At 37.7% G+C, this 11,569-nt stretch overlaps 1 protein-coding gene across 2 annotated transcripts in view; it reads right to left on the bottom strand.

The window, feature by feature from the left end:
• Window positions 1–3,623: 3,623 nt before the first annotated feature.
• Window positions 3,624–11,569, bottom strand: part of TXLNG (taxilin gamma) — a 24,555-nt gene continuing 16,609 nt past the window's right edge. For both annotated transcript variants that reach the window (XM_027689087.1, XM_027689086.1), the window contains exons 7-10: window positions 11,292–11,366; window positions 8,563–8,655; window positions 7,910–8,005; window positions 3,624–6,915 (exon numbers count right to left, since the gene is read on the bottom strand). In XM_027689087.1, the coding sequence (XP_027544888.1) occupies window positions 6,595–6,915; window positions 7,910–8,005; window positions 8,563–8,655; window positions 11,292–11,366 (585 nt within the window). In that variant the 3' untranslated portion in view covers window positions 3,624–6,594. The remainder of the gene's footprint in view (window positions 6,916–7,909; window positions 8,006–8,562; window positions 8,656–11,291; window positions 11,367–11,569) is intronic.

Here is an 11,569-nt window from a genome sequence, read left to right as displayed (position 1 = left end):
AGCAACTTCACAGCTGCCTTTTTTAGGCAGCTCTAGGAAAGCTGTCTCACAGCCAGTATTTAATTAGGAGAGCCTACATCTTGTTGGCTTAAAGCTTTTTGTTACTGAGTGAGAATGTGTTGCTGGGACCAATGTTTTTTAATTTGCAAATCATTTTTTTTAATACTTTTATTGCCTGAGTAGCATGTTTGTAAAAAGTTGGAAGATCATATTTAAGGCTATTTGGCTGAGTGTCTTAAGATTTCGATTTTAAAAACTGGTGCCCCCCCCCCAAGAAGTAGGTAACTGCTTATGCACTGCTGTTCATTAGTAGTAAATATAATGAAAATTGAAGTTTTTTTTAAAAAAGTAATAAAGCAGTCAACCTGAACAACACCTCCAGCAAGATATTTATTTATAGGATTAGTCAACAGTTACTTTAGGTGTGCTTACACGGTACTTATGGAGCATATTTAGTTCAATGCATTATTCCTGCACGTTGGTACGTGCTGGGGAGAGGAAACAGCATCAGGCTTTTAATCCACTGGCCTTTCTTTTCAAGGGAACTGTGTACAGGAGTTTTGGGACCTCCCTTTTTGTTTTGGCTCTTGCCAGAAGAATGTTTATAACAAAAAACTACAGAAGGTAACTTAAAGTGAAAAAACCTGCCAATTTAGGGTGATTTCTCAACACTTATGTATTAGATGCAATTTTTCAGCATAAAGGGTATTTTTTCTCTCCAAGATTTTCAGCCTGCACCAAGGAAATCTAAATTCTTTCATCTTTGTATTGAAATACAACATGAATGACAGTGAAACCATAAACTGCATTTTAAACCTGATATTTTATTTCAACAGATGTGTTTTTCTGGAAGTTGAATGATAAAAATCTTCAGCCATGCTCTCCCATCAGACCACAGCTGTATTGCTGGAGAGCAGCACTCTTGCACTGTGGCAGACTGGTCTTCTATTGCTAATAAAGCCAAGGGCCATTACTAGTGTGTATCACAAATTTTTGTTCCCATTCTAAGAACATTCCTGCATTTTGCTTCATTGTGACAAAAAGCATTCCAGTGTTTTTCCTTTACTGTGTATGAAGAACTGCATTTGCTTTTGTAGCATGCAAGACCCTTGAGAGCATTAACTGTTGCAATTTTTTCTACGTGGTTTATCCTGTTACCCATACTATATTTTATTATTGTTATCCGTGTGCACATGATGCCTTTTCATTTCAGTACTGAAACAGCTGAACAAAGCTGTGTAAACTCTCTATAGGGAACAAGTATTTAAGTCAACACCCAGTCTGACCTGTTGCTTCTCGGCCACCGGAAAGTCGAGTGTGGTAGATCCTTCATAATTCTGCCAACATCAGCTTCTGTCTTGTGAATTTCCAACCCAGATAATCAAACATCCATACTATTCAACTATACTGTTCAACTATTCATCCCATTTTGGATCTTTCCTTTAAAACATCAACCATGCACAAAATCCATATCCTGGAGAAAAGGGTTAGGAGAGTCAGTAACCAGCTGGCAGGGAACAGCAGATGTGCAATCAAAGCCAGCAAAAGCTCTGATGAGCAGGATTTATGAAACACACATGACCAAAATCAAATGGTTTTATATGAATATAAGTGTGTATGTTGGGAAACCAACCAAACAACTCCAGCGTATTACAAGGGTTAAATATAAGTATAGTACCTTGGACTTGGCAGAACTGAGGTAGCTATTTTGACCCTTAAAGTGACAGTGAACTACACCAGTATGGAGTGTCTGTCACATGGGTGTAGTTAAATAAAGTTTAAAAATGAGTGACTTAAATTCATCTCCTCAGCTTGAACAAATATCACAGGATATAACAGGTTATTTAAATTGAGAGGGTATTTAAATAGAGGCTCTAAGAGGTTACTTTCTTGAAGCAGAGCTGTAGGAGCAGCATTCTTGGCATAGTCTGGAATCACACAAAAGCCTGCTTCAACTGTCGCAGTCCATGAGACAGGCACACCACAGATCCCTGTTTGAACAAGAAATCCAAAACAACATGCGACCTCAAAAATAAAAGATAATGAACAGTTTTAAAGGAAATTAAAATAAAGTCTTCACAGGCAGCACAATATTCTTAAATTACTTAAAAGTTCAGGCTAGATGGGCGCCAGAGTCAATAAGAGCCATAAAAGTTAGCACAGTTAGATGAGACTGAGTTAGGCTGTTAGAAGGAAATACAACCTTCCTTCAAGAACACGTCTAAACAAGAGGAAAAAGGTGAATTATCAAAATTTAAATGTAAAACATAAAAAACAAACAAAACAAAACCAGAAACAAACAAGAAGTACCTGTGAGGAATAACTTTCTAAAGGCCTAAAAGCAAGTATCTTTGAGTACACCAAACACATGCCTGTCTGCCAGGGAGCTTATGCCCTGGCAGCTAGGCTGGAGGGCTCAGAATGCAGCTGGTGAAAGAGGTTCTCCCCTCAGACCTAATCTACACAAGAGAAGTACAGCTCAGTGTGTGTGTGCACGTGCATTAACAGGAGAGACTTAGCACCTGATTAAAAAAGGAAAAAGCCAAAATCCCACTCTATTAACTGCAAACAAATTTCCCTCTAGCAAAAGCTTGCAAATACGACCAGTTTTCATAAGGAACTTAGGAAGACTGGGGAGATCCAAGGAAGTAATAACAGATTTGACTCCTGTATCAGCATACACTGAAAGAGAGAAAAAGAGGTGCTTGCACAGGAGCAGAAGCAGCACCTTTTGAGGAGACAAGTCTCTGATGTGAGGGAATACTCTGAAGTACAAGGAGAGCAACTAAGACCAGGCAGTGTACTTGGATTTCCAAAATACTTGGCACAGCTCTACAAATGTCTCAGGGCTAGGACCTATGTTGCTCACCTTTAACACAACAGGTATCTTCAAACAAGTTAAAAAGTTTTTTTCAATTAAAAATTTAATACTATCTTCAAAGAGTCAGAGAGACATCAGAGTATGTTTTTGTAGAGCAGTTCTAAATGCTGCCTAAAAAAAAAAAAAGACACAAAGGAAAACTGAACTCAAAACCAGTTCCAAAACAAAACCAAGTTTAGAGAAGTTGTAAAAGTTAGGGATTATGCTAAAAAAGGCAAACAGAATGCTTTTCAGTATTAGGAAACTGTGAGGGAGTGTACATTAGTAACAAATGACCCCACATAGTATGACAGAATGGGGAGCACTTGATGAACTTACTGAAAAAACTGATTTTTAACATAAACTCCCATATTTTTCACACTGCACCAACTGAACTATGATGGATAAATTCTGGGAGACAGAAGGCCCGAGCAGAATTCAAAGCAGGCAGGTGCAGCAGATGCAGCCAGAGCTCCTGCCCTCTGTGGTCTGACTGACCCTCACCTTAGGACACTGCCAAGGTGAGGTGAGCACAGGACTCACCTACTCCTCAGCCTGTGCAGTGCCAGGAACTACTGCCAGGAATGTGCAAGTCACTGACACGACCCCAGAACAGCCCCTTCGTGGGGCAGCTCACTTGAACAATACGCTTGAACTCAAATTTCACATCTTTAATTTTCACACTTGGTTTTTCAAATAAATAGTTTCAGTAGATTCAGTTTGAAGACATGAATATGATGTTAAAGAAAAACTCAGAGTCCAGTATATTAAGCATACTTATTTACTTAATCTATACAGAATCGAGTAGATAAAATTTCAGATTCACATTAGTGAAAAATCTCTACAAAATGTTTTTGAAAAGCAAAACAAAGACTGCCTGTTCATTTATCATTTTTCCTCATGAAAGCAGACATGGGTTGTAAAAATAAAGCAGTGTGTTTAGCACAAACTAGATTTCTGCATCACTTTTTTCACAGTTATTTCCATCTACAGTCCAAAGAGGTAGATTTTCTGCAACACCTGAGAATCGAACTGTAACGTAACCAGGTGTAATGAAAGGAAGGACAAAACATTAGAGATACAGCCCTAACTTACTTGTGTAGGTATACACATATTTGGGTCTTGAATCACATACAATTTAGCTTTTTGCAGCTTAATCGTGGTGAAACTTGTCAATCAGGCGCCAGAGTTTTGACAATTAGATACACTCATCTCAGGCTACATCAGTTTACATCCCAAGTGAAACAGTTTGTAGTAGTGGGAGAAAGGCAGTAACACAAGTTTACTTAAAAACCCTACTGGAGCCCATTTGGCTACAGCCTGGCAGTGCAATAGCCTGCGGTATGGCAGATCAGTGACAGTGCTAAGCTTATCCCTTACATCAATTTTTTTTAAAAAAGAACACTTTTTAAGCAATGACACTCTACTGACTGGTTTCAGGAAGCAAAGTACAGCTTGCCTTGGGCCAGATAAGTTGCTATGGTATGGGTATGTTGACGGTAGGAAAGATGAAAGAGATCCCTGTTTTAAAAGATTTTTCCTTGGGGCATTCTGTTTCATTTACGTGTTTAGTCAGTAACAAATATATTTGTATTGCTGTTCTATACATCTGTCATTTCTCTAAATGAGCCCTTTAAAATATTCTTGCAGCAGGGACCAAAAATTCATTCTTGCCTCCACATAGAACAAGCACTATAAAAAGAATTGTTCAGGATATAAATGTCCAAATAATAAATTGTAAAAATAGAAAACTGCATGTCCTACCTTGCCAATGGTATGATGCATCAGATACAAAGTTTTTCACCTTTCCTCAGGAAAATTACTTCATGCTTAGTGTTAGCTGAAAGCCAGTTCTCAGAACAACTATTTTTTCAAGCTTGATTCTATAAAGCACGTAATTTGAACAGCAAGTCTGAAACACTTCTTTCCAGTTATTTTTTATGCCATACGGTTAGCATGATCAACATTTCAAAGCTTTGAGTCTAACCTGACTGACTGCTCATTGCTACCTTCTTTTCATTCCTGCATTGTGCTTGGATCACAAACACCAAATCCACACAAATCTAGGAGAAAGACGGCCAGCTTCCCATTTGCTTCATTTCAGAAATGTCAGTTTTGCACAGTTCCTCTTAGTGGTATGAACTAAAACACATTTATAACCTTACCCTCTCTCAAAGACAGCTACGTTATTTCAACTTACATTACTATAGGAAAAGAATCAGGAGCTCAGTGCAGCCTGAACATTCAAGTAATTTAGCCACTGAACTGTCAAGGTCATTGGGGTGGGAAGCTCGTTGAGATGTGCTTGATTCAGAAATTCCCTCCCAAGTAAGTGCAAAGAACTTTAAGTACCAGAAAAGGCTATACATGTTCGTATTTCTTAAAATGACAGCAACCAAAACCAGAAAGTAAATACATGGGAACTAAAGTTAAGGGTAGCTTGTAGTTATATCACGCGTTGCCTTGCCAAAAAAATAAGTGTTGGTCCTAGTTTCTTTCAGAAGAAGTCATAGTGACGGTATCAAATTTTCTAGGAAAATACAATATGGTTTAAGGTTAACAAGGAAGCTTTGCTTGTGGTATGTTAGTGTAAGAATGTGAAGTACCATCTTTACCAGATAACCCGACTGGGAAGGCACTCTGCCAACTGGTACAGCTTTGGGGTTGAAAGTGCAGGAAGTTCCACACTGTACTTCAGGAAAAGCACGTGAATTTTCATGTTCAACTATAACAAGAATACGTTAAACTAACACTTTTTGCGACATATTTGTTGCAATCCAGCTATTAGAGAAAGCCTACTTGCCAGACTCCTGTCTTCCACACCTGCAGCAGTGAGTTTCTACTTTCCAGCCCTCCAGATAATCCAGATATTTGCTTAGATAGTAATGGATTTTCCTAGTCAGGATAACCATGTGGTGGACACACTACAGCTAAGAGGGAAGGATGTGACCAACACCTGTACAACAGGCTCCACAACTGCAAAATCCCACTCAGTAATGTCACTGTACATTAAATATAAATGAGTACACATTTATATTTAACATTTTCACAGGTAGGGCAAACAGTCCAAACTAACCTTTATGACACAACCCTGAGACGTCTGCAAAAAGCTGTACACCCTGTTTCACCAGCTGCAAATTAATGGATTTCAAAGCTGTGTTTTTCATACCACAAAGGACATAAAACCCTTTACACATATCTTTTACTATATTCTGGACCTTTACTTTTTCATTCATATATATGAAAACATACTAGGGGGAAAAGTTGACATTTTTTACTGGCCATTAGACATCCTTATGTAGATAAATTTACTGGAAAAATTGGTAATCTTTAGTATACTGAGTGGCAAGTCAATGAACAAAACCAGACTGCTGTTCTTTAAAACAAAAAAGTGACCTGCTGTCACCATTTTCCCCAAACGATGTTATATCTGTACACAGTCTTTCATGACAGTGATTTGTGTTGTGGGGAGGAAACGCACATGCATCCTTTTATGGAAAAATATTTTCTTTTAAAAAATGAGGCAGATGTGCAACACAGTTGTGGAAAATTTATAGTTTAAGCTATTTAAAGCTGCTATGCAGCTTCCTGTACCACATAAGTCCAGTAGTTCTAAGAAAATACAGATATGGTAGAAAAAGTAAGAAAATTTTCACCACAAAACCAAATAGTTACCACCAACAGAGAAAGTTATACACAAAATATATCTCTCAATACAGTGTTTACACTTCATTTTAGTCTACAGATTCAGTGCCAGGAACAGGACTTGATGAGACAGTCTTTTCGGAGCTATTTGCCGCACGTGATTCCACATCAGGTTGGATTCCTGGTTCCGTGTCAATGGGAGTTCCCAGCTCCTCGTGGGAGTTGAGTGTGCAGGACTGCAACACCTGCACAGCTAGATCCACATCTGCTTCTCTAAGAGACACCTGCTCCTTGAGCACCTCCACCTTCTCATTCAGCTCGTTCCTTTCCGTCTGAAGGGCCCTGCATAGCTTCTCCAAACGCTCCAGTTTTATTTGAAAGCCTTTGTATTCTTTATCTCTTACTGTTTTCTGAAGGACAAAAGAAATAAAAGCTCTGTGATACAACTGGGGTTTTTTTCCTAAATTAATGAAAAGAATCACCACTATTTAATCCCAAATATTAAGTCTTAATTAATCCAGTAGGTCAAATTCCAGCTGAACTAGAGCAAATTTCCTTGGAATACTTCACCTAACTACACTTCAGATGGTTTGTCTGAGCTGGAGTGGCAACGGACATCTTTAAAAACAAGCAATGAGGACTACATGACTACTTAATGCTATGTGAAAGCTGGGCATCAACCAGGACCCTGATATTTTCAAATTTATCCCATAAAGCGTCAATTACAACCCATATAATGGCAACTACAGGGGAGGAGAAGGGCATAGAAGTGGAAAATCCACAATCCAGCAGCAGAATCCAGGTCAGAAGGTACCATACTCCGGGCTCTATTAACTAGCTCCTTATAAGAACAAAAAGATAAGCAGTGCTATAAGCAGAACCTACACGACCTGGCACGGTTTGGCAATGTCACTCCTCACACACCTGAACTAGGCCTTAGGCAGTGTAGGCACAACTGAACAGCACCACTCTTGCCAGACTACAAGTAATGGCACCTCATGACCTCAAAAGCAGTAGCAATGCAAGAAAGCAACTGATCCCTTACACGTGGGTTATTTCCTTCATGTCAGTCTTGTATGTCTAAAACAGATTTTTATTGCAGCACTGGTTGAACTTTACTCAGAATACTAAAATTCATTCAATTCATTCAGCTCCTGTGATTTCATACATATTATCCCACCAATGAAACAGAAACCAATGTGCCATTGGTTTAGATTTACATAGCAGCCTTCCATTTTCCATATCTGAGGACAACAATACCTTACACAACAAAAAACATAAGGCCAACAATCCAAGAAGAAGCTACTGTGTACCACTTCCCATTCTCTAAAACTGAAAAACTGTATGAAGTTCTCTAGGACTCAGACTCAAGCCGAGCCATACTGCTGCTTAGAAGTTAATTACCTCTTCAGCCATTTGCAGAAGAGCCTTGTTGTTGTTTTCCCATTTTGTACGCCACACAATGGTTTCCTTTTCCAGTTTCTTAATCTTCTTTGTCATCTACAAAAGATAAATAAAACATTTAATTTTGTGGCTTGTGTTGCAACGTAGGTGGTTTTACATGAGTAATTTGTCTTCTAAGCGTTATTTTCCAAGTCCAGTTTGAACAAGTTATTTTGGAGAAGTGTTTCTGCATAAAATCAACCCCACAAATACATATTCTGCATTGAAAGAAAACAATATTGAGTCTTAAAAGAAACAGACTGGCAACTTTCAAGTGCAAGTAATAAAAAGCTCCAGGAAAAGAAGTCTTAAAACATAAGCACAGCCAAAGAGAACAAGAAGTATTATTTGGTAAAACACTGAAATTAGGATTTAGATATCATGCAAGTATGTAAAATAGAAAAATTTACATTTTCTTCCATAATATGACAAATTCTTATGACCTATCTTATGATCCAAATTAAATGTCAAAATACTCCATATATTTTCAGAAGGCAAAAAAAAAATCTAAAATGCAACCCACTAACAGCATGCATCTCTACATTACTTTTTATAATGTTTCTATATTACTTCTCTATTTTTGTATTACTTTTCATAGGTAATCCTATACATACCTTCTCCATTTCCTGCCTGAATGTTGTAAAGAGCTCATTACTTTTTGCCATGGTGGTCTGGAATTCTTCAAACTTATCCATATAAAGAGAAAGCTGTTGGAAAAGAGGCAAGAACATTATTCTGAACAATGGTATACAAATACAAAAATATTAAGGTACAAGGCAAAATTAAACTGGAAATAGTAAAACTAATTTCTTAATCTTTTTTTTAACTATCCTACAATTTCCATTTGAGGAACATGCAGAACTTGTCTGAAAACATGCCATTCAAATTATATGTGAAGCAGAGTTCTGTGTTTACAGAACAGCAATATATTCTGAAGTACGAAGAATATTATGTTTAATAAAATGTTGGAAGACATCACAGTTCATCGCTATCTCATTTTTACCTCTTCACTGGAAAAAATGATCTGTGGACATACACATCTACAGGAAATTCAGCACATGGTTAGTGAAATTAAAACTTAGGAAATATCTACCTTTCCTCCTTAACCAGCCAAATCTAATAACCAAGGCTGGGACAAAACAAACACGACTGATTCCAGAAATCAAAATACACATTCACAACCAATGTAATTTACCCACTGAGCAAAAATCATGGAAAGTGCATATTGACAAGAAATTAATGTAATAGTGGAAAACATTACACTTTAAAAAGTCAAGAGCATTAACATTCAACGACAGAAAACTTCTTGCCCTGCACAAGGTCAATCACCAAGAAAGAACTGCAAAATATGTTTAATAGTTTTAAAAAACATTTGATTCTTATTAAGACAACTTAGTGTGTGATTTGATGTTCTAAGAATACATGACTATTTAACAGAAACTTCTTATTCCTACTGAAGACTAATCAGTTCTCTCAATTCTTACATTGGGGGATACAGGACAATACAATTCAGAGCACAGAAATACTGTATTTTGCAAAGGAAATTACATAAAAGGAATTAGCCCAGCTTGTCACCAGTACATCATGACTCTCTGCCATTATTGTCACTGAACTTTCTAGCTCGTCTTATTCTACAAAAAATATCTGTCAGCCTCAGGAAACCACAAACTATACTCACTGAAAAAGCACAACAAAAAAGGCAGTGAGATTTTAAATAAAGGGTAACCAACTAGGAGAAAACCAAAAAAGACTAAGTGTGGAAAAAAAAGACCTATTTGGAAGCATCTGGATACTCGTATGTTCAAGTCCGATGAAGATGTGTATGATTACATTGAACTACACACATACACACACACTTTACATAACTCCTGGAAAGCCTAGAAAATAATTAGATACAGTAAGCATGGAAAAAAAGGGCATGGAACAGCTTTCAAAGAGACTGCCATGGTTTAAGCCCAGCTGGCAACTAAGCACCACGCACTTGCTCACTCACCCCAACTCCTCACCCTGGTGGAATGGGGAGGAGAATCAAAAGTAAAAATTGTAGGTTGAGCTAAGAACAGTTTAATAATTGAAACAAAGTAAAATATAATAATAATGATAATAAAAAGGAAAAAACAAGTGATGCACAATACAGTTGCTCACCACCTGCTGCCCAATGCCAGACCCCATCCCCAAACCCCCATGAGCCCCTTTATGGGCAACTCCCCCAGTTTATATACTGGGCATGACATTCTATGGTGTGGGATATCCCTTTGGCCAATTTGGGTCACCTGTCCTGACTATGCTCCCTCACAGTTATTTTGGAGGTTTTTGTTACCTCCTCAGTAGCAGAGCATGAGACACAAGAGTCCTTGACTTAGGACAAACACAACTTAGCAATAGCCAAAACATCAGTGTGTTATCAGCCTTATTCTTACACTGAATCCAAAACACAGCACCATACCAGCTACAGAGAAGAAATTAACTCTATCCCAGCTGAAACCAGGACAGAGACTTCATACAAAACCTCAACTAAAGCAGTAACAGACATGGCAGTGAATGGAATAGCTACTGCTTCTCAGGTGCTCTGATGCTGCATGAAACTACCCTGTGCCTTCTGTGCTGAGTTCATGTGTGGTCAATGACTGCAGGTGATCAAGAACCAAAGCCCAAAAACTGGAGACCATCTCTCCTCTCTCACAGAGGATTTTGCTGTAACATTTATATTACAGTAAACAAGTAATTTGAAGACCGTAGGGTTTTTTTGCGGGAGGAGATATTCAGGTTACTAAATCTGAATAACTACAGGGATAAATGTGACACTGCTTGTTCCCAATCCTCCATCCTTCCGGGATGAGATGGAAACAGTAAGAAACAGATTCTAAAACATGCCTGGGTAAAAATCCCCATCCAACTCTTTATAAAAGTCACAAGGGCCTCTCTGGTCCTGAACAGCTACATTAAAAAAAAAAAAAAAGATAAAAAGAGAGAACAACAGCTCCAGAGAAGACAAACTTTCTTAAACTTTTCTTCTTACGATTTCATATATTCTAGTCTTTGTAATATTAACATTATTAATTTAAAAGGACACTAACTCCAGAAATTCAGTGTTTAGCACCTTCCAGTAACAGCGCTCTCCAGATGTATTAAACAGCAAGTTTACTAATCATCATTCATGTTTCACTACTGAAGAGCTACCTAGTGGAAATTAAATATAAGACTTAATTTAAAAAAATACCAAGTACTTTTCACAAGCATCTGATGAATTTAAAGTTTTTTCAGATGTTGCATTATGTTCACTACAGTCTTGGTATTTTTTTTTCAGAACTGTTACTGAAGATCTCTCCATTAAAAATGATACCTGTTGCTTCAGCTGAGCTTCCTGTTGCTTCATCTGTTCACATTTGTGTCTGGACTCTGTAGCTTCCTTTAGCAGCTAAAAAACAATGCAAAAAAGCCACATAATGAAAAAAGTACTCCTAAAAATGGCTTAACTTGATCTATAAACAAACATTAACGTCACCTAAGGGCTATTCAACCATGTTTTCTCACATGGGCTTTTTATTACTATACTGTACTTTCATATATACAATTTAAAGCATGTATTGGCATGCAGAGATTTTTATTGACTCTTGCTAC

This window comes from Neopelma chrysocephalum, unplaced genomic scaffold (genome assembly GCF_003984885.1).
Source record: "Neopelma chrysocephalum unplaced genomic scaffold, ASM398488v2 Primary Assembly neopelma1_76, whole genome shotgun sequence".
NCBI classification, from domain to species: Eukaryota; Metazoa; Chordata; class Aves; order Passeriformes; family Pipridae; genus Neopelma; species Neopelma chrysocephalum.
The sequence above is the reverse complement of the archived record's forward strand: the minus strand, read 5'-3'. Positions and strand labels throughout refer to the sequence as shown.